The sequence below is a fragment of the Genypterus blacodes genome, unplaced genomic scaffold (genome assembly GCF_046128005.1).
Source record: "Genypterus blacodes isolate CSIRO-AG114 ecotype Tasmania unplaced genomic scaffold, CSIRO-AGI_Gbla_v1 ptg000443l_1, whole genome shotgun sequence".
NCBI lineage: Eukaryota > Metazoa > Chordata > Actinopteri > Ophidiiformes > Ophidiidae > Genypterus > Genypterus blacodes.
Genome location: NW_027467213.1, coordinates 27,653 through 50,000, shown reverse-complemented (window position 1 = coordinate 50,000; position 22,348 = coordinate 27,653). Strand labels below are relative to the sequence as shown.

At 51.1% G+C, this 22,348-nt stretch overlaps 3 protein-coding genes across 5 annotated transcripts in view; 1 reads left to right on the top strand and 2 right to left on the bottom strand.

Moving 5' to 3' along the window:
* The window catches only part of ptpn18 (protein tyrosine phosphatase non-receptor type 18), a 10,526-nt gene extending 7,197 nt beyond the window's left edge, over positions 1 to 3,329 (bottom strand). Inside the window, exons 1-7 of the mRNA XM_076139715.1 lie at positions 3,056 to 3,329; positions 1,361 to 1,469; positions 961 to 1,037; positions 540 to 635; positions 280 to 318; positions 141 to 209; positions 1 to 63 (exon numbers count right to left, since the gene is read on the bottom strand). Coding sequence (XP_075995830.1) covers positions 1 to 63; positions 141 to 209; positions 280 to 318; positions 540 to 635; positions 961 to 1,037; positions 1,361 to 1,469; positions 3,056 to 3,127 — 525 coding nt within the window. The 5' untranslated portion in view covers positions 3,128 to 3,329. The remainder of the gene's footprint in view (positions 64 to 140; positions 210 to 279; positions 319 to 539; positions 636 to 960; positions 1,038 to 1,360; positions 1,470 to 3,055) is intronic.
* A 773-nt stretch (positions 3,330 to 4,102) lies between these two features.
* mecp2 (methyl CpG binding protein 2) lies at positions 4,103 to 13,616 on the bottom strand. Of its 2 annotated transcripts, none has more exons than XM_076139709.1 (6): positions 13,534 to 13,616; positions 11,189 to 11,348; positions 10,803 to 11,023; positions 9,956 to 10,149; positions 9,621 to 9,757; positions 4,103 to 9,197 (listed from the first exon to the last, which is right to left on the bottom strand). In XM_076139709.1, exons 1-6 carry the CDS (start codon positions 13,563 to 13,565, stop codon positions 7,017 to 7,019), a joined length of 2,925 nt encoding a protein of 974 aa, XP_075995824.1. In that variant the 5' UTR covers positions 13,566 to 13,616; the 3' UTR covers positions 4,103 to 7,016. The 2 variants fall into 2 exon arrangements, with proteins under 2 accessions (XP_075995824.1, XP_075995825.1); XM_076139710.1 differs by lacking the exon at positions 13,534 to 13,616 and adding an exon at positions 13,055 to 13,423.
* Positions 13,617 to 14,688: 1,072 nt separating this feature from the next.
* Positions 14,689 to 21,386, top strand: irak1 (interleukin-1 receptor-associated kinase 1). Of its 2 annotated transcripts, none has more exons than XM_076139712.1 (16): positions 14,689 to 14,918; positions 15,687 to 15,854; positions 15,963 to 16,106; positions 16,261 to 16,346; positions 16,436 to 16,609; positions 16,709 to 16,761; positions 17,008 to 17,119; positions 17,580 to 17,701; positions 17,915 to 18,125; positions 18,248 to 18,313; positions 18,487 to 18,571; positions 18,971 to 19,065; positions 19,197 to 20,016; positions 20,215 to 20,313; positions 20,495 to 21,051; positions 21,311 to 21,386. In XM_076139712.1, the coding sequence occupies exons 1-15, from the start codon at positions 14,807 to 14,809 to the stop codon at positions 20,575 to 20,577; spliced, it is 2,430 nt and encodes an 809-aa protein (XP_075995827.1). In that variant the 5' UTR covers positions 14,689 to 14,806; the 3' UTR covers positions 20,578 to 21,051; positions 21,311 to 21,386. The 2 variants fall into 2 exon arrangements, with proteins under 2 accessions (XP_075995827.1, XP_075995826.1); XM_076139711.1 differs by having other exon boundaries at positions 16,258 to 16,346.
* Positions 21,387 to 22,348: the final 962 nt, after the last annotated feature.

Genomic DNA, 22,348 nt, shown 5'->3' with positions numbered 1-22,348 from the left:
TTGTTGGTATGTGACGGTCAGAGAGCGCACCACCAGGTGTTCACTGGGAGACGCCTCCCCCTGCTGGACACACACACACACTGCGTCACAGCCCGGATGAGGTTATGAGCGTAGCTGTGATGCGTTTGTGTTTCTCTTACATTGCAGACAGCGAAGGGGCCGAATGAAGCCGAGTGATGAAGAGCGGCCCAGTAACACTCACACTTCCTCTACCAGCAAAGAGACAGGATGATGTCACCGTCAGCACCTTTGTGACAGTGATGTCATCAGATCACTTACCTTTCCCATCTCGATCTCTCTGCAGGCCATGGCTATCACCTGCAACAGAAACGTGAGGACAAGACTATGATCTGAATCACAACAAGGGGCCCGTCTATCACCTGGCTGTGATGAGACAGTGAACACATTCAAGTCAACCACTAATCAATGAAGATCTCTTTAAAAAGGGGCGGAGCAGCAAATCCTCACATTCATGTTTTACATATAGAATGTAGAGAAGTGGCACAGACTAATTCCTGGATAAGAGAGGGCTGTTTCACCTTGATGTCGTGCTGCCAGATCATCCTCCAGAAGTCTGTGAGGGTGCAGCTCAGAGGGCCCTGACACGCGATGTAGCTCCGGCCTGCTGACGCCCCCTGCAGGACAGAGGACAGCGTTACAACCACCATGACTACAGCTGTACTCAGGGAGAGGAGAGAGGGAGAAGGAAGGAGGGATGGAGGGATGGAGGGGTGGAAGGAAGGAGGGAAGGAAGGAAGGAAGGAAAGAAGGAATGAGTGAAGGAAGGAAGGAAGGAAGGAAGGAAGGAATGAATGAATGAGTGAAGGAAGGAAGGAAGGAAGGAAGGAATGAGTGAAGGAAGGAAGGAAGGAAGGAAGGAAGGAAGGAAGGAATGAGTGAAGGAAGGAAGGAAGGAAGGAAGGAAGGAAGGAATGAGTGAAGGTTGGAAGGAGGTGTCACCTGGATGAAGTTGGCGTTGATGTAATCAGAGTCATGATCTGAGGTCAACAGAGACAACAAGACCCGAGACTGATCATCTACACACACACACACACACACACACACACACACACACATTTCATTTGTAACAAATTAAAATGTTTGGCTTTGTTGATGTAGTTTGTTGTAGCTGAAACAAGAAAAGACAGACAGACAGAGGCACACACACGTGCACGCACACACACACACACACACACACTACATTACATTACATCACGGTCATTTAGCTTTTATCCAAAGCGACTTCCAATAAGTGCATTCAACATAGGTAGATAAAAGAACTTCAGGTCACGTGCGTTTCCTTCCAAAACACACACACACACACACACACACACACACACACACACACACACACACACACATGGCAGGATGTCCTTGTATCTGTTCTTCTTGCTGTTCTCCTTCAGAGCTCCGGCCTCACAGGTCAGAGCCAGCTTGTCCTTCAGCACCAGGGTCTGAGCCCTCACCTCCTGTAACAGAGACTGCTGGTTAGCATCCACACAGCCAGAGAGCCTCTAAGCAAACAAAGCACAGGTAACCATAGCAACACAACTGAGGCCTCATGCAAGACTACCACTTCCTATTCCTGGAACAAACTACACAGAAGATAAGGTGGATTAATGATGAACCACTGTGTGTGTGTGTGTGCGTGCGTGTGCGTCTGTGTGCGTCTGTGTGTGTGTGTGTGTGTGTGGAATGAGGAAGCAGGATAAGCTCTGCTCAGAAACAAGCGGCCTTTGTTGCAGCTGAGGCAAATAGCTTATAAAACCTCAACTGCACTGTAAACACAAACCAGTTAGTCTCACACACACATACACACACACACACACAGGTCCTGGTTCACTCTCATCTGTTTACCAGTTTGAATTTTTCAGCATTTTACATTTAGCTTTGTCATATTTATAATGTTTCAAGTTTTTAAGAGGAAGAGGAGGAGGAGGTGACATCATCAGAGCTCTGCCCGTGTCCATCATGACCCTGTGTTGTTCTCATGAGTGTGTGACGTCGCCTCTCCACTATACATTTGCTGTATTAGCTTGATTGTAGTGTAGAGTGTAGAGTTTGGGGGCGGAGCTTCATGACGGACAGGTTTAAGAGAAGAGCGAAGTCAGAGAGTAAAGCAGCTGAAACAGGAAATGAGGATGTGGTCGTCTGTGTTTGAGACCGAGAGGTGAAGAGTAAATATAAATATACAACTTACATATTTATATCCCTCTACATAGAGCTGTCAGACTGAGCTGCTCTGGAGGAAAGCATTTAATCATTAAATATGATGTAATAAAAACAAACAAAGAGCTTCTATCAGGCTCCAGAGCTGAGGGTTAAGGTTAGACTCAGTCCAGCTTCAGACTCAGTCCACGCACACACACACACACACACACACACACAGACACACACACACGCACACACACAGACACACGCACACACACACACACACACACACAGACACACGCCCGCACACAGACACACACACGCACACACACAGAAACACACACACACACAGACACACGCACACAGACACACGCACACAGACACACACACACGCACACACACAGACACACGCACACACAGACACACACAGACACACGCACACAGACACACGCACACACACACAAACGCACACGCGCACACAGACACACACACACGCACACAGACACACGCACACAGACACACGCACACGCACACAGACACACACACACGCACACAGACACACGCACGCACACAGACACACGCACACAGACACACACACACACACACGCACACAGACACACGCACACGCACACAGACACACGCACACAGACACACACACACACACGCATACAGACAAACACACACGCACACAGACACACGCACACAGACACACACACACACACACACACACACACGCACACAGACAAACACACACGCACACAGACACACACACACACACACACACATCACTGTAACTTCCTGCAGGTTCACATAAACATTTCCATTAAAGTGACAGTGAGATGAAGGCTGGACTCAGCTGGACTCAGCTGGACTCAGCTGGACTCAGCTGTGTCTGTGTCTGTACCTTGTACTCCTGCTCCAAGGCTTGCCGGCTGGACGTCCTCAGTGTGGACAGCAGAGAGGACAGAAGCTCCATGTCTCCACCAACATCCAGCAGAACCTCAACTCAACTCCTCTCTACCTCCTACAGACCTCCCTCTGCCTCTCTCTCTCCCCCCCTCTGCCTCTCTCTTACTTTCTCTGCCTCTCTCTCTCAACTTCTGTCTCGCCCTCTTTCAGTTCTTTTCCGAGTGTGTAAACTATAGTTGACCCTCCCTTACAGACAGACAGACAGGCAGACAGACTCAGTTCCTGCAAGTGTTAATTGGTGTTCATTCTGAGCTGGTGTGTGAGCTGGAGGTCATTTTGTGAGGTTACCACGCCCCCTTGTGGCAGAAAGACTGAACTACGCCACAGCTCAGTGAGCAGAATATAGAAACATGTCAATACAATATACATCAACATTACCCCTCTACATCTATGACCCCTCTACACATCGACATTACCCCTCTACATCTATGACCCCTCTACACATCAACATTACCCCTCTACATCTATGACCCCTCTACACATCAACATTACCCCTCTACATCTATGACCCCTCTACACATCGACATTACCCCTCTACATCTATGACCCCTCTACACATCAACATTACCCCTCTACATCTATGACCCCTCTACACATCAACATTACCCCTCTACATCTATGACCCCTCTACACATCGACATTACCCCTCTACATCTATGACCCCTCTACACATCAACATTACCCCTCTACATCTATGACCCCTCTACACATCAACATTACCCCTCTACGTCTATGACCCCTCTACACATCAACATTACCCCTCTACACATCAACATTACCCCTCTACACATCAACATTACCCCTCTACATCTATGACCCCTCTACACATCAACATTCCCCCTCTGTCCTCTTCATCCTGAAACACAGAGCCTGAGAGCTGCTCTGTATGTGGTTGAACACTTACACAGACAGACTGACTGAACTCGTGCAGTCCCCTGATCTTCAGTCAACCAGGCAGACAAAACAGGCAGACAACCAAAAGTTCAGGGGTCAACAAATATGCCTTTAGTTAGAAAGAAAATTAAGAAAACAGGTAAAAACTAGTTTGTCTACAGCGACAGTGTGTTGGAGTTTCCACTGAAGTCCAACCAGAGTAAAAGCAGAATATTCATCCTCAATAAGAGCAACTATGAAGTCACCACACACATCACTACTAAGTCTAGAAACACAACATGGCTGGGCTGACATGGTGGCTTCTGGCAAGACGCACAATATTATAGGCACTAAACTCTGGAACATGCAATATGGTGGCTGGTTACTGTAGTTTGTGCTGCGCTCCATCTGTTTGATCTGCTGTGAGTGACAGCATGCTAACGGTGAAGCGCACCGACCGATGGGCGCCGGGCGGCCGCACATACACAGAGGGAAACCGGGGGGGTAACCGTGACGACCAGGAGAATGGGGATTGCCTCCTACGGAGAGGTGAAGGCGGAGCCTGCGGTGGCCCCGTCCCACCTCAGATGGGTGGAGTCTAAACCAGCAACTCCTACCTGTGGGTCAGGTGCCAGCATGTGGGAGGAGCTACAGGTAATCTACCTGCAGGATCAGAGCAGGAAGTGTAAGAGTGTGGAGCTGACAGGGTTAAACCAGCAGAGGGCGCTGTGTGCTTCAGAACAAAGGCTGATCAGCTGATACATCATCATCTGACAGGTTGACTCTCAAACATCAGTATCAGTCTCTCTTTCTCTCTCTCTCTCGTTAAGGAAAGGCACAACTTTGGATTAATTGAGCTGAAGCCACGAGGCTCATTCAGCTCCCATTACATCGCTCATTACATTCACCTCAGTGTGTGTGTGTGTGTGTGTGTGTGTGAAAGTGCTCAGAACATGACTGACAGATTGTGATGAGGTCATGGAGGTGGGCTGTGGGATTCTGAGAGGATTGTGATTCATAATGTTTAAAGTCATGATTATCATTTTTAGTCCGTTCAGACTGATGGTCCTGTGTTTACACCTTGGTCACCACTGCATGGTAGCAGCCTGTAAACTAGAACACTCACTACCACTGGATCTGGATCAGTAGGATCTGGATCTGATCACACTGTATTGATTATTGACTAATTAAGAGAGAGCATTCAAATAAGTATGGGAGGTCAAAGGGTCAAATGATACCAAATGTGGACAGAGATGTGAGATGTTTGGTTCCTCCACGTGTTCCTGTGAGCTCTAACTGAACCAGACCTCAGGCCTGTACTGGGATCTGCTCCAGGACCGAGAAGACTCAGATCAACATCCTTCTTCCCATTGCCATGACGACCCTCTGTGTATGTGCGGCTCCAACTGAAGGCCTGCAAGTTCAGAGCAACATGCAGGCAGCTGATTGTACAAACTGGGGAGGAGTGCAAACTGTTCCAGACATTCAACATGGAGACATCTTACAACAAAAACCAGTTCATCTCTCACACGTTCATTATGACAGAAAGTAAAGTAAAGCTACTGTAAAGTGGGTTTGGTTTGAGTTTCAAAGCACTGCACACAACAGGAAACAGACGGAGCTCAGCCAGGGGGGAAGTTTGTCCTGCTGTTTCTGCAGGACCTCACCTGGAAGAAGAAGAAGGTAAACTGAGGAGTCCTTCACTCTGTGTCTCTCAGCAGACGGACATGTCTGTGTTTGAGGCCTTAAAGAGTCTGCTGAGATCCACCAGGACTCCTCAGTTTGCTGTTCAGTCACTTCAAACTGTGTTGAGAGCGTAAAGCCCAGACAGGATGAGCTCTGTGTGGCTGCGCTCAGGTCCCAGGCCTTCACACTCAAACCCCATGTGTCAGTCACATCTGCTCTGTCTTTGAAAGATGAGTTTTCTATTTACAATCGCCTTGTTTCTCCTTTGCCCCCCCGCCCCCCCCCATGTTTTGGCCTATCTGCATCATTCTGATCTGATCTCTCGGACCAACACAGACCCACAAGGACTCAGACCCAGGACCTCGTACGCAAGTGGAACAAATGGAACAAAAGGCAAACAAACAAAAAGAGAATGTGATTTGAGCTTCAGCCTGGAACGAGAGCGTGGTGAAGTGAAGGTGATGTGGTTTAGCTACCAGTAGGGGGCAGTCTGGATGTGGATCAGAGGAAGACAGGGACCGGTCCTGACTGTTTCATATGGAAGACAAGAGAGGAAATGTTTTATTCTTTCTCTCTTTGGTCTTTTCCCCGAGATAACAGGATCATTCTCAAGATCATTATCTGGAGCAATCAGATCAAAGCCTGTGAGACACTGCAGCCTCAGCCTGAGCACAGCTGGAACATGTGGGTCAGCGCCTCACGTCTCTGCTGAGCTTCAGAATGGACCCGGGTTCTGATCCTCCTTCAGAAAACAACCTTCTTATCTGGGGGGGAACATGAAGGTCAGGTCCATCCTTTAACAGGGAGGAAGGGAACCCGTCACCTCTGACCCACATCACCTTCAGTCAGGGGGCGGAGCCAATGGCAGGACTTTAAATAGAGACCGTTAGCAGCAGTGCTAAGAGTAAGGGACCGTCTGTCAATAACATCTGTTTAAAGCTGTAACAGAGAACATGAACTATCAAAACTCCAAATAAAAAACAGGTTATATTTCGGAAGCAACGATTGGTTCAGAGTAATGTATTATTAAGCGTTGGTTTTTAGTTCCAAACTATCCCCCCCCTCCCCATGGAGACTAGCGGGACACAACAGCTGCCTTTTGATTATATACACACACCTTTTTATCTACTTTTCCTTTTCTTGTAGTTTTTCCTAGAAAAAGTCGCCGTCCGTTCTCCACTCCTGTTGTCCAACAACGTACACAAAGCCACCACCGTCCAGGCTGTGACCGTCCCGCCCAGGCAAAAGGACGCGTCCCCTCTACCTGATAACAGTGTAAAAACCTCCGTCTAACTCCTCCCTCCTCCACCTGTCTGTCCATCAGCCGGCTCCACCCATCAGCTGACTCTCTCGCTGACCGCAGTCCGAGACTCTACGGTCTCTTCTCGGCTGGGACAAGGGACGGCGGACGGGGGGACGATGTCTTTGAGCTCCCTGCCATCGCCCGCCACCTCCGCTTCGGCTCGGAGCCTGGCCCGGCCCTCCGCCCCGGGCCCCGGACCGAGCCCGGGCCCCGCCGCTCCCGGGAGCCCCAGGACCACGGAGCCGGGAGCTCTGGAGTTGCTGTTTGACCCTCTTCCTCCTCCTAAAAGCTCCTCGCCGTCCGACGGCACGGAGGCTTCCACCCTGGCGCTCTCTATCCGGCCCTCTTGGCCCGGCAGAAGACTTCCTCTGCTGGGCCGTGACGTGCTGAGATCTTGAGGCTGTTCGATCTGGTTCTGCTGAGTCTGGCCGGGCGTGGTCAGGTTGGGAGACGGACGCTGAGGCTGGACGTGTTGCACGTGGGGCCTGGTGAGCTGTGGGTTGGGCTGGGGGCGTGGCTGAGGTTGAGGCCGTTGAAAGTGTGGTTGTGCTTGGGAGTGGGGCGGTCTAGGCTGAGGCTGATCCTGTCTGGACTGCAGCCTGTACTGAGTCTGGGGTTGGGGCTGTGATTGAGGTTGAGGCTGAGTTTGGGCTGTGGTCCTGGACTGGGACTGGGACTGGGACTGTGCCGAATGTCGAAACTGTGGATGGGGTTGGGATTGGGGTTGGGATAGAGTTCTGGGCTGCGGTTGGGTTTGGGACTGGATCCTGGGCTGGGGTTGAGCTTGGGATGGAGCCCTGGATTGGGAATGGGTTTGGGCCGGGCTCTTGGTCTGTAGTTGGGTTAGGGACGGGGTCCGGGGCTGTGGATGGATCTGGGCTTGTACCCTGGGCTCAGGCTGCATCTGAGCTGAGGTCCTGGGCTGTGTCTGGGTTTGGGGCTGTGTCCTGGCCTGGGATTGAGGTTGGAGTGACGTAGGAGAAAGTGTCTGGTGCTGCGAGTGTCTGGCCTGGGAACTCTGAGGACGCTGAGGGTGCAGGGTGGGGGGGGAGTGAGGCTGGGGCAGAGAGGGAGCCTGGGATCTGTGCTGGGCTTTCTGGGAGCTGGGCTGAGACTGAGACAGTGCATGCCTGGAAGAAGAAGAAGAAGAAGAAGAAGAAGAAGAAGCAGAAGAAGAAGACTGGGGTGTTGGGTATTGAGGTTGGGTCGGGGACTGACTGGTAGCCTGGGTCTGGGGCTTCTGCTGTGGACGGGGTCCAGGTGGATGGGGTTGTTGGGGTGGAGGAGGCTGAGGTTCAGGCGAGGACCGAGCTGGAGCTTTGGACTGAGGTCTGGGTGAAGCCTGCTGAGATGTGGTCTGGGAGTCGACTTCAGGCCTGGACTGACTGGAGGACGCTGGGTGTTTGGAAGCTGGAGGAGAAAGAGGATGAGGAGAATGAGGCTGATCAGATGAAGAGGCAGAGGAGGAGGACTGTTGGAGCCGATGGTGGTGATGATGATGATGATGGTGGTGATGGTGGTGGTGTTTGCGAGGAGGCCGCTCCTTCCTTTTGTGGCTCTTTGATGGTGAAATGCTACAACTGCTGCTGCTACTCTTTCCTGCTCCCTCTGCTCCCTTATCACCTTCATCTTCACCCTCCTCTTCTTCTCTGCTCCCTGCCTCCTCTGCTGCCATCCCACTTTTCTCCTTGTGCTTCCTCCCTTTATGCTGCTTGTGTCCGTGTGTTTGTCCCTCGTCTGAGGAGGGTTGCTTCTGCGACTGTGCCTGGCCCTGCTCAGAGGAAGTGGGTGGAGCCTCAGAGGATGAAGCTCCTCCCCCCGTCCCCCCCTCGCCCTCTGCAGCAGGCTTCTTTACAGTCTCAAGTGTTGTGGAGGGTGGAGTCTGAGCACTGTCTCTCTCCTCCACCGTCTCTCTGGTTTTGCGTTTCTTGATTGGCAGGGCTGTTTCCTGGACGGCTTGTTTGGTGGAAGACTCCTTGGCTGCTCGCCGTTTAGCCTCAGCGGCTAAGATGGCAGCTGCGGCGTAGCTCCCTGCTGATGAGCTAGCAGAGGCCGACGCTGAGGAAGACGGCGCCGTAACAACCGATGATGCTGCCGAGGCAGAGGCCGGTTTCCTGCCCCGCTTCTTGGGGGCGGTCTGAGGAGGAGGAGGAGGTTCTTGGACTGATTTCCTCTTCCTTCCAGGACGAGACTTGGTTGGAGCTGGAGACGCCACCTGCACCGAGACAAAACCAGATCAACCACACACATCAAGAACACTCAGGTCTCAGCTCCATGTTACCACAACACACACACACACACACACACACACACACACACACGTCCTCAAAGACCTGAGATGTTCAACCATACGGAGCAGAAAGCTGAATGTTTACCAACATTCATTACTTTCAGGAAATACGTTGAGCTTTTATTGTGGAGGGCAGAACTTCTATAACAACATCAGAGACCTACAGAGCTGAAGAGAAGAAGAACATCTACACTCACACACACACACACACATGTAAGCTGTCTTCTTTGGTGGAATGATTGGCAGGTCACTTTAATGAATGCTAGATTTAGTTATCTGTGACTGACAAACCAGATGATTGACAGACAGACAGACAGACAGACAGACAGACAGACAGGCTGATCATACCGCTGAGGGAGTGGAGGTGGTGCCTGTGGTAGACTCTGCCTTGCCAAAGGGCATCTTGACCAGCAGTTTGCCCGGAGTTTTCTCCACCACACGCTTCATGGCCACGCCCTCTGTTGCCTGGCGCATTTTCCCGCTGCCTGCATCGACCGAAACAAAGAGAAACATTTACACACACATAAGAAGGTATTGACAAATTCACACAAGCTCAAAGTTTTGTGTGTGTGTGTGTGTGTGTGTGTGTGTGTGTGTGTGTGTGTGTGTGTGTGTGTGTGTGTGTGTGTGTGTGTGTGTGTGTGTGTGTGTGTGTGTGTGTGTGCGCGTGTGTGTGTGTGTACCTTTGGGCCTCCCCCGGCCTCGCCCTGAAGGTTTCACCACCTTGGGCTTCTTGGGGGGCCTCTTCTCACGGCGGGAGGGGCTGCCACGTCCGGTGACAGTGAAGTCGAAGTCGTTGGGGTCGGTGGTTGTGTCACCGACCTTCTGGAAGTAGGCGATGAGTTCCACCTTGGAACGAAAGGCTTTCCCCTCCGAACTGAAGAATGGAGAACCAGGAACAGAACACAGAACTGAGCTTCATACGTCTGAACCCATCTGTCAGCACTGTGATCCAGTCTCATTCAGTCCAGCTGCTGCCATCATTTAGTTTGATGTGAATTCTATCATTTCCACTACAATTTCACTTATGTTGACACTTAATGGACCATTTTGTTCCATTTCACTGAATTTACTAATCTGACTATGGAAACTAGCCACACTATGGAGGACACATGCTAATAACATGGGTGTCTTATTAACATTACACCAATGGAGAACATCACTGTCGTGCCACATGGTGACCCTGCTGTCTGGACCAATGAGGTCACAGAAAACTACAAAGACATGAAAGCAGTCCGTCAGAACAAAACAGCTCAAGGATGGAGGGAAGGATGGAGGGCAGGATAGAGGGAAGGAGTAAAGGTCAGAGGTCACTGCTCAGCCCAGGCTTCCTCACTCAGATCATTAAACATGTTTACAGGTCAAACACATGAGCCTCAGTGTTTCTAAAGAGCTGCAGGTAGGAATAATGAGGGAGGTTGGGTTTGGGCCAAAGGAACAGATTTTATATTCTAACCTGATGCAGTGGAGTCCCATAATGGGGACAAACAGGTCAATCAATCAATAGATGAGGTAGGGGGCGTGGCTTACTTGATCAGGTAGACATCAAACTTGCCAGCTGATCGTCCAGACTTCCTCTGTTTAAGCTTCCTCGTCCACCCTTCAGGCAGGGACGGGTCGTCGTACAGCGGCCCGCGGTCCCGAATGATGGAGCGTCGCTGGCGTGGAGAACCGGCCGACTCGCTGCCTCCTGCGCCCTCTGACCCGGGGCCGGAGCCCAGCTCCGAGGGGCCCGCCACTGGCTCTGAAGCCTGAACAGAGGGAACATCACATTAGAGGCATGGCTCATCAGGTCTTTGGTTCATCAGTCAGAAAGACAGCAGCTAAAGAACTGACTCTAAAGATAAACAAACAGTTGGGGGGAAATGCTTTTGGCCTTTGGTTGACAGGCACAGTACATATACATATACACACACCTCCATCTTCAGCTCAGCAGTGGGGGGCGTGGCCGGCGGTGGAGTCTCTGCTTCCTGCTCAGCATGGCGACGAGCTTTCTTGGTCTTGCTGTTAGACCTGTCTCTCTCTCTGGCGGAGGGCTGGGGGTTGACAGGTCCCTCCTCACCCTGACCCTCCCCCCTAGGGGAAAAACATGACATCAACCAGGCTGATCTGAAGAGACACTGATACAACATTCATAAGCAACTCATCGTTTCTGACTCAAGATGAAACCAATAGTTTAGAGCTCAGTGGGACTGAAGCTGAGCTGCAGGTGAATCACAAGCAGCAGCCACAGGAACAGAAACAGGAAGTGTGCTGCCGCCGCCGCTGCTGAATCTGGGCCACCGACACAGACGCCATCCTGTGCACGAATGGTCTAGGGTCTAGGGTCGGATCTGCACTCTCATACTCATAAAGGTCCATGCTAAATGATTTCAGCTCATTGATAAAGTCACCCTGGTGTTGATTGGCGTGCAGGAGTCCCAATCACAACGAACATGCTAATGAGGCAACGCAGATGTAAGAGCATGTCAACATCAGATGCACACACACACCACAGAGGGGCCGGTCCAGACTACATGAGCCAGAGGCACCAACACACACACACATTAGATGGGAACCTCACTTTGAACCGCTCACAGAATTTCCATCAGAAATGAATTGGTTAAGAACGTGCGGCCTGGCAACAACAGGAACATAGAAGGAGCCCAGGTGGGAACTCAGCTGACATCACAGTGAGAGAGATGTGAGGTCAGTCAGCCCGGCACCTTGGTCCCATGGACTCTGAATGGACCTGAAGAAGCAGAACCTTTAAGATGGAAGTGACACCGGTTTGTAGAAGAGCCAGAGATGAGCTGGTGCCTGGTGTTTCATCATGTTTGGATGTGACTGCACTGCTGTTAATCTCTTAGTGTGAGTAACTTTGCTGATTGGATGAAGTTGCTTTGTTAGTTTGATGAAATCATGATCGTTTATTTAAGGTCCAATACTGTCGGCACGTACACTTGACTTTCTCATCTTAAAGGAAGTGTCCTCCTCTGGTGGTGCACATGTGGTGACCAAGAGAACACGCGTGTGCTGAAGCAGAACACAGAAACACACCCGGCACCAGGGCTTTATGATGGAAACACAAACTAAATTCAATTCAGCTCCACCAGAGAACACTGCTCACTTCCTCACCTTTGCTACAACTTGAACTCTAGATGGACTGATTCAGAGTAGCTAGCTAGTTGGTCTGACTGCTGCCGCCATTTACAGAATGTAGCATTACATTACATTACATTACGATCATTTGGCAGACGCTTTTATCCAAAGCGACTTACATTACACTACCACCCACCCTTCGCAGAGGGGGGAGCAATTGAGGGTTCGGTGCCTTGCTCAGGGGCACCTCGGCAGGGGCTCGAACCAGCAACCCTCCTGTCCCCAAGCGGAAGCACTACCCACTGAGCCACTGCCTCCCACACCTAGCACACCTGCTACGATGTTTACTGCTGGCTTCCTCTCCTGCAGTCCACCATCGTCTTCCTCATACAAGTCTGCGTCCCTGTGAAGCCTGCAGATGACTCCAGACTGCGTTACTATGGTGACACGTATCCACACCATCTTCAGGCTTACTATCACATCTACACATGTTAATCCTTCCTTGGACAAACAATCATTAAACTATCATCTTTCAGCAGCCAAATACTTCTGTAAACTTTCTGGGTTCATTTGTTTTTGCATGACTTTGCACGGAGGAGCTGATCCTGAGTTAGAGAGGCTGGGGGCCACAGCGCGCTGCGTGTGTGCGTGTGTGCGTGAGGGGGGTCATCTCAGGGTACCACCCGCAGGTGAAAACATACCTCCGTCCAGCCTGACTAGTGTTTGTTTACTTCCCTCACGTATAAACACACTAGCACGCAGTGTGAGGCTAACAAGCTAGCAGCCCGTTAGCCAGCTAGCTGCCAGGCTCTGACGGAGGCGGGTGGAAAAACAACCAGGGACCGGGAGGTCTGACGGTACCGGCGGCCCGCAGCACCGCCGACACCCAGCCTGCGTGCCGTCCCGGGGAGCCGCGGAGCACCTTCGCCCCTCCGAAGCGCACCGAGAGCGGCCAGCTAGCGTGAATATCTGCGCCCCGCTCCGCCACAGAGCTAAAGTCCAGACTTAGCTGTAAGTTGGTGACGTATTCCCGCTAACCCCGCTCCGCTGAGACAGGCCGGGGTAAAAAACAACGCACTTTTACTTCGATAAAACACACAACAGCAAAGGCTGCGCAGCCGCCGGAGGCAGCGGGAGCGGCGGCGCCTAACGGAGGATAAAATGTAAAGATGTCACTTACAGTCTCTCCTCTCCGCTCTCCACGGCGGCCATTTTTATTTAAATAAATAATTTTATATTAAAAAAAGCCTCCAAACACCCCGCTCCCCCCGCCCCGCCCCCTAGACTCCATTTCCAACAGCCGTCAGTGGAGAAAGTACCGCGAGATCTGCACGAGGGTGGGCAAGACAAAACACAAGGGCGGTGTAGTCTCGCGAGATCTGAGGCCAGAGGCGTTAAAGGCAGCGAGAGACACGAAAATATAAACAAATAAGATTCAGTCACTACGATGTTACGTAAGAGAGAAGCTCTAACATCACAGTGTGTCTCTGCTCACATAAACACGAGGAAAACATCACTATGCTTCATCTGAAATGCCGTCTAATCAAAGTTAACATTTAAATAAATGGGGGGGGGGGGGGCATAGCCAAGCCAAGCATTTATTAAGAGGAAACATTAAGAGATCAAGATCAAACTCAGTTAAATGTGTTTTCTTAAAAGTGAACGCGGCTCAGTGTTGATCAAACTACAGGACAACACTTAACATTACAGGATTTCTAAAGGATTTGTTAACAAACTGGAGGGGATTTCCATTCTGGAAATTTCCATTTTTACAAATAAATGAATAGCGTAGGTTCCTTTCAGAATAAAGGTCCGCACAGAGCACAGCTGTGGAAGGAAGAGGAAACAAATGTTAACCCTGAAAATACAATTAGATTATAATGGAAGTTTATTCATCTCTATTTGTAGCCACAATTTTTCAGCAAAACACAAATGAAAAACTCAAATATAGAGAACATGCTTATGAGATACAGTGTGAGAACTGAATCTGACTGAGCTGATGTCCATAGTTACTCAGATAAGTTGTGGATTCATATCTCGTATACAACAGGAACTCAACAACCGTTACAATCATGGTTTTACTTATTTGTGGTCTTTCTCCCTCTTTTTCTTACTATCTTTTTCTTTTTTCTTTGACTCTACTCTGGGAGAACTGAGATCTTTTACTTGACTGAACAGCTGAATCTGACACACACAAACACACGTTGACCTGCATGTCCTCAGACTAATGAAGACTCAACCCAAGAGACCGACTCATAGCGCTGTGCTTTTATTGTGAAGAGAACTGACAGGAAACCCACGTTGTTGTGAACTTCCCGACGCAGGGGGAGGAAGAACAAGCGAGGAAGAGTTACGGACTTTGATTCTTCTGAAAGTGATGTTCTTTGGCCTGTTAGCCTCAGGCCTGAACCACAGCCCCTTATTTAACTTCCTGGCTCTGTTCTGTCATAAACATGTCTGAAGGAGACATTAGAGAAGAGTTCCTGTACAAACTGCCTTCCTCCGTGCTGTGGCAGTTCCACCGGGTCATGGACGGACTCTCTGACCTGGACTGGACTCGGTTCGGTGAGTAAAACACCGTAAACAGACCGGACCGCCAAAGCTAACGGCTAATGGCAGGGATGGGAGGGTCCCTGCTGTCTGTCTGTCTCTCTCCCTCCCCGAAAGTCTCACTCTCTCTCACTCTCTCTTTCTCCGTATGTCTATCTGTCTCCCCTTCTCTGTCTCGCTCTTAGATTCAGTCTGTCTCTCTCTCTCTCTCTCTCTCAGATTCAGTCTCAGTCTCTGTCTGTCTTGCTCAGTAAAGCTGGACTCAGTTACCAGGTTCCATTTCTTCTCTGTGTAGACATGTTCATGTCCCTCAGCCATGAGGTCAGAGGTCACAGTCCTCATGGAGGCTAAACACAATAACATCCACCAGCAAGCACAGACTCAGCTACAGAGCTTCCTGCCTGAACCTGCAGATCAGTCTTAGTCACCAGCTGTACAGATCCATGACTGAAGAAGAACCCAGCACAGCGTCGCCATAGGCAACGGGAGCGCGGCTTCGGCACAATCTCCTTTGGAATTTGAAACTTAAAGTCATACCTGCTCACGCTTTGTGTAAACACTCTGAAGACAAGGCCCTTTGTCTCCTGTCCCCCCAAGGCCCTCTGTCCTCTGTCTCCTGTCCCCCCAAGGCCCTCTGTCCTCTGTCCTTGCCCACTAGCGTTGGACATGTGAGCCTGATTCTGTTGTGTATGTACTAACCAGTGGTGTCCTGAGCGTTGTGGCGTTGTGCAGCCTCAGAGTGAAGTCCTGTAAGCCTCTTCCTGTCTCTGTGGCGTCCTGCAGCCTCAGAGGTCCTCAGCGATCAGACGGCCGTGCGTCTGGCAGTGAGGAAGGAGCGGAGGACCGACTTGGTGATGAACCAATGGGAGAACAGGAACGGGCGTGTGGGCGAGCTGCTGGACCTGCTGGAGCGCCTGCAGCTCCTCAGAGCCAGGGACATCATCCTCAGCTGTGAGTGGACCTTTGACCTCTGACCCCAAATGCAAAGCTGCTGAGCCTTCATTCTTCTGTTTGACAGATTCAGAGATATCAGAATAATCTCTCTCTCTCTCTCTGTAGGGACGCCAAACGCTCAGCCTCCCTCTCCTCCTCTTCCTCCTCTTCCTCCTCCTCCACCCCCTCCTCCCCCTCCTCCTGTCTCCCATTTGTTTGACCCGCCTCCCAAACGGTCTGACCTGCAGACACGCAAGCTCAGCACCACAGGTGAACACACACACACACTCACACACACAGAGACACACACACACACACACACACACACACACACTCACACATAGACACACAGACACACACACATGTAAAATATCACAGTGACAGAAGAAGAGCAGATGATGATGAAGTGTTCTGTGTTCAGCAGGAGGACATGAAGGAGGCGTGGCTCCTCTACCCAAACCTGCCCCGCCCCCTCCCAGTCTGCAGTCCCATGTCCAGCAGCCCCACAAGGTCACACGCACACACACACACACACACACACACACCCACCCACCCACACACACACACACACACACACTGATGTCTCTCCTCTCACACAGGCTGTAGACGGCGGCTCCTCTCCTGTTGCCGGTGTGCTGTGCTGGTCTTATGAAGAGGTGCATGCTGGGACGGAGGGTTTCTCCCCGACCCTGCATGTGGGCGAGGGCGGCTTTGGAAACGTTTACCGCGCTTCCATCAGGAACACCGACTGTGCTGTCAAGAAACTCAAAGAGGTCAGAACCTGAACCCCAGAGCCCGCTGTCGACAGGAAGTAGGCTGTGATTGGTCTGTTGTTGACAGGAAGTGTTCTGTGATTGGTCTGTTGTTGACAGGACTCTCCACTACTGAAGGAAAGCTTCAAGACTGAAGTGGAGAAACTCTCCCAGTAAGTTACAGACAAACAAACAAAGTACATAACACACATCTCAGTCCACCAATCACAGCTCAGAAGGTCTAGCTGGTGACGTTTCCCTGGCAGCCTGTCTCTCTCTGTCATCATAACTCCTTTGCTTCTCCTTTCTTCCTCTTCATTCTGTCTCTGTCATGTCCTTATTAGTATCATTTTGTAGCCCAATCATCATCCTCTCTCCTCCTCCTCCTCCCCTTGTCCTCATCCTCTGCTCGTCTTCAGGTTCAGACATCCAAACATAGTGGATTTGTTGGGTTTCTGTGAAGGTGGAGGCTCCTTCTGCCTGATCTTCAGCTACATGGAGAACCGATCCCTGGAGGACCGGCTGCACAGCGTAAGGCTTCACTCATTCACCTACCTCAACCTCCTCCAGTTCACTGTGATCACACCCAGCTGACCGTGCAGGAGCTGTAGGAGCGTCTGAGCTGTTACCACGGTTACACACCACCGGCACAGCAAACACCAGAAAAGCTTTTCACTTCCTGTATTTGGCTCAGATTCCTTTCAGACCTCATTAATTGAAAAATACCACACACACACACACACACACACACACACACACACACACACACACACACACACACACACACACACACACACACACACACACACACACACACACACACACACACACACACACACACACACACACACACACACACAGAGTTTACTACATGGCCTCTGCTCCGGTGTGGTGAGAGCTGCCTGATCTCTAGCCTCACTGAGCTGTGAGGATCTCAGCTCAGACTGAGATGTCCTGGTGCATGTGTGTGTGTTTGTGTGTTGTTTTACAGGAGGGTGGCGCCCTCTCCTGGTCTCAGAGGGTTGGTGTGGTTGAAGGAGCCTCCACAGCGCTGCAGTTCCTGCATTCCCCTCCTCAGCCTCATAAACCACTGATCCATGGAGATGTGAAGAGGTCAGCATCATCTTCCTCTCTTTAATCTCACAGCTAACATGAAGAAGAGCCCACTAACACTGGACAGAACCATGATGTGAGTCATGAGTCCAGCCCTGTTTAGGGACGAACCCTGCCCCCTGCTGGCTCCCTGCAGGATCACATCTAAACTGTTCACAGAGAAGAGCTTGGTTCTTGTTGGTTGAATGATTGTGACCTCTGGTCTCTGTGCAGCTCTAACATCCTGTTGGACCGCCACCTGGTGGCCAAACTGGCAGATTTCGGTTTGGCTCAGTTCGCTCGCAGCTCAGATGGACGGTCGGCCTCTCAGACGACATCGGTAGGACAGACGGCTGACGTGAGAGGAACGCTGGCGTACCTGCCTCTGGACTACCTCAGGAGCCAGAAGCTGGAGGAGGCTGTGGACGTCTACAGCTTTGGAGTGGTACAACCTTCTGTTACCTGCTTAGGGTGCGCTTGACCTGACTGGAATGAGACAAGTCAAGGTTATTACTACAGTGTGTGTGTGTCTGTGTGTGTGTGTGTCTGTGTGTGTGTGTGTCTCAGGTGCTGTTGGAGGTCCTGACCGGTCGTCGAGCCCTGGAGAGGGACAGGAAGTCAGAGACCTACCTGGTGAGAACACTGTTCCATGGAGTCTGGGACCTTTTCCAGATGAGCAGCGTCCCACCAAAGGAACCTGTTCCAGTAGGGGTCTGGTTCTCTGCTGTGGTTCCAGAGGTTCTGCTGGTCCTTTCTTCACTCAGCATGATTGGCAGTGAGTGATGATGTCATGTTTGCTCTTTCAGAAGGATCTGGTGCAGGAGGTGAAGGACCCGGCTGGATCCTCTGCTGCGGCCTGGAGGGACCTGCTGGACCCCCGGCTGCTCCCAGGTGGGCTTTGTGTGGTCGCTGTGAAACAATCAGTTCATGAGTGGATTTTAATTTTAAAAAGTGAGAAATGGACCTTTTTCATTTCGCACCTTCCTCTCTTCATCTTCATCTTCATCTTTGTCTCTACATCGTTACTGAATGAACTTGATTTGGTCCTGGAGGCTCAGCTGACCTGATCAGGTACCAGGATCAGACTGAACCAAGCAGCTCAACACATTTAAAACCCCTTCATCATCACCTTCATCAAGTTGTAGTGATGCCAGTATGGTGTCTCACATCCTCTTCCTCATTGAAGAGATTGACAGCTGTCATGACACTGAGTGATGAAGTCCCAGTGTCATGTCACTCTGGTCTCATCAGCTGTGGACCTGTAGTGATGATGTGGCGTTGTGTTGGCAGGGGGCGGAGCTGAGCCAACGGGCTGCATGGACGTGGCTGCTCTGGCCTACAGGTGTCTGAACGAGAAGAGGGGGAAGAGACCACGCATGGCCCAGGTGTGTGTGTGTGTGTGTGTGTGTGTGTGTGTGTGTGTGTGTGTGTGTGTGTGTGTGTGTGTGTGTGTGTGTGTGTGTGTGTGTGTGTGTGTGTGTGTGTGTGTAATATTCTCCTCACTTCCTCCCTTCAGGTCTTTAAAGAACTCCAGGACATCCACAACATTGTGAGAACCACTGACTGCTCCTCATCGTCCCTCACTCATCCTCATCACCTTCATCACCCTGCCCCGCCCTTCCCCAGGCCCCCCCAGTGCTTAGAGTCCAGTATTGGAGCTGTGTGCCAGCGAATGTCCAGACTGGGACCTCTGGAGGACACATACCAACCTCTCTCCTCCTCCTCCTCCTCCTCCTCCTCATGTTGTGTTCTCACGCCTCCTCATCCTCTCCACTCCTCCTCCCTCCCTCCATTATCCTCTCACCCCTCTCTTCACTCCTCCTCCCTCCCTGTCCCTTCCTCCTCCTCGTCCTTTGCTGGTCCTTGTGAAACCGATGAGAGCCAAGGCTTCTCCCAGTTTTATGGCTCCTCCCATTTATCAGCAGCGCCTGTGACCCAGCTCAGACCTCCCAGACAGCCTAACGGGACTCACTCCGGGCCCTCGTCTCTATCACCCAGAGACCAGTGGGAGGAGCCCAGTGGGCCTACAGGGTCCCACTTCTGTCAGCCTTCTGTTCCCACTGAGGACCAGTATAACTTCCCTCTGCAGCCCAGCAGCAGTGACAGGTCAGGCAGTGCGCCCCCTGCTGGACACATGTGTACTGGGGCCCTCAGAGGGTCTCCCACAGGACCACCAGGGCCACCAGGGGCCCACAGTCACTGTGCTCTGAGACTGGACACCAGGGTCCAAACCACAGCAGCGGCTCCAGCATTGAACGGAGCCAGAACAGCTGACAGGACTCACCAAGGCCCCTCCCCCAACGCCTCCCTGCGCTCCTCCTCCCCTGGTCCCTCAGGTTGGTATCAGCAGGGTTGATTTCTCCTCAGGATGCATCTTGCTGTATGTGATTTTGTGTGTGTGTGTGTGTGTGTGTGTGTGTGTGTGTGTGTGTGTGTGTGTGTGTGTGTGTGTGTGTGTGTGTGTGTGTGTGTGTGTGTGTGTGTGTGTGTGTGTGTGTGTGTGTGTGTGTGTGTGTGTGTGTCTCCCTCTCTAGTTCTCATAAACCCCAGTAAGCAGCGTTTCCTGGCCAAGAAGACTCTGTATGAGGAAGGACGCATTCAGACCCCCGAGCTGCTGTCCTCTGATGACCTCTGTAGGTCAAACACAACTCTGCACATTCAGTTTAACCCTTGAGTCATAGAAATCAATGAAAGGCAACAGATTAAAAACATGAGCCCAGGATTCTGAGCCCGTCAATCATCTGAACTGTAAAGACCTGTAGGTCAGTGTGGAGGCGGGGCTGTGACTCTGTGCTTCTGTGTGTGTGTCCTCAGACGTAGGCAGGACTTCCTCCGAGCTCAGAGGACCAGAGGAGAGCGACGAGCTGGATTATCTACCCTCTAATCCAAAGAAATGAGTGATCAGCTGATGGGTTTGGTCTCAGATGTTCCTGTACTCATGAGTCAGAGCTGAGACTGAAGCCACGATGAGTCTCAACCCAAAGGACCAAAACTAAAGTGTTTCCCCTCCTGGCAGAAGGCTTCAGACTGAGGTCTCAGTCTTCATTCATCTTCTGTTGGAGGGCGGTGACCTGCAGACCTCAGCAGGTCTCCCTGGTCCCCCTGAGGGCTCTGGGCGGGTCGGGGCCTTGCTGATGTTGTGGGCCTGTGAAGCTGACTTTACTACTGTGTGTGTGTGTGTGTGTGACTGAGGAGCGCCTGGACTCACCTGTTGATGTATAAAGATAGATTTATCACTGCTGTCTGTGTCACTGTGTGGAGGTGGGTTAGGCTCATGGTTCAGTTCTATGCTTCAGACGTGACAGGAGGACAGGACACCTTGATTAACCCTAAAGGAGTCAGGACCTTAAGGAGACTCGTCTTTAACTCAGGTTGGGTTTGATCTTGAGTATGGGACTGACACGCACACACACACACACACACACACACACACACACACACACACACACACACACACACACACACACACACACACACACACACACACACACACACACACACACACACACACACACACACACACACACACACACACACACACACACACACACACACACACACACTCTATCATCTCATGAGTGAAGGCTTGATACCTGTCAGGGCTTTAGAGCTGAGCCTTCTCTCCCACAGGACGGTTGCTGGTTTGATTCCCATCATGCAGTGCGGCCTGGCTGTCAGAGAACACATCAAACGTGCATTCATTCACTTTTTATTGTCACAAAAGAAGCATTCCACACTGGCTGGCCACATGTACAAAAAGGTCAGGTTTCCATGGTGACGGGGAGTGGGAGGAGGATCAGGGTCGTTTCAAGGCACTAGTTCATCTGGACATAGAAACAGGTAACAAAGTGAGGTCATCTACCGCCAACCTGCATCATCAATACGGAAGCTACAGTGTGTGTGTGTGTGTGTGTGTGCTCTGAGGACGTCTAAACCAAGACTCAGTTTCATCTTCATCATCATCATCAGGGAGGTGCAGTGCAAAGGTTCAGGAGTCTTAGAAGTCAATATTACTGATCTATAATCAATAACCCTATCAGCAGTCGTGCCCCTGTACGACCTCATGAAGTTCAGCGCTGTGAGGAAGAGCAGCAGAACCCCAGGGAACAGTGAGGAGCAACAGGAGTCAACGTGACAGAAGAAGAAACTCAACCCCAGGTCTTCAGCAGATCTTTGTGATTCACTAGAAGCCAGACCAGAAACCCCAAACTAAAGAGGTGGGACGTCAACACTCACCTCCACCCTGCTGCCTAGCAACACTGCACACTGACATAATGGCTCATGCTCTGGGGGTGCTCATCCTGTGTGACCCTTCACAGACACCACCGTCTAATCTAATCCCCCCCGAGGTTCATGACAGAAGAGCTGAGTCCATGTTCACTAACACGCACACGCCTGTGGAGCCTCACCACTTCAGTCTCAGGTCTAATGGAGGACTGGAACCATGATGTACAAACAGGAAGTGATACCTTTACACACGCCGCCCGTGTTCACGTCTACGGTGACCAGGTGAGAGGTCATGTGACGCCGCTCGATCAGTCACATCTCAGTTTGGTTGTTGAGTCCAGACTTTGGAGCATTGGTAGGATTTTGTGCGTCTCTGCTCAGCCAATCACAGAGAGGTCTGAGCTCCCTCCAGCTCTGATTGTAGCAGGAAAAGGAAGCAGG

Coding starts and splice junctions, on each gene's coding strand:
- mecp2 (XM_076139709.1), bottom strand. CDS start 13,565: ATGGCCGCCGTGGAGAGCGGAGAGGAGAGACT. Junction 11,349..13,533: donor GAGAGCGGAGAGGAGAGACT/GTAAGTGACATC, acceptor TTTTTCCCCTAG/GGGGGAGGGTCAGGGTGAGG. Junction 9,758..9,955: donor AGGCCGGGGGAGGCCCAAAG/GTACACACACAC, acceptor CGGTCGATGCAG/GCAGCGGGAAAATGCGCCAG.
- irak1 (XM_076139711.1), top strand. CDS start 14,807: ATGTCTGAAGGAGACATTAGAGAAGAGTTCCTGTACAAACTGCCTTCC. Junction 16,610..16,708: donor CTGTCAAGAAACTCAAAGAG/GTCAGAACCTGA, acceptor TGTTGTTGACAG/GACTCTCCACTACTGAAGGA. Junction 18,572..18,970: donor GGACCCCCGGCTGCTCCCAG/GTGGGCTTTGTG, acceptor TTGTGTTGGCAG/GGGGCGGAGCTGAGCCAACG.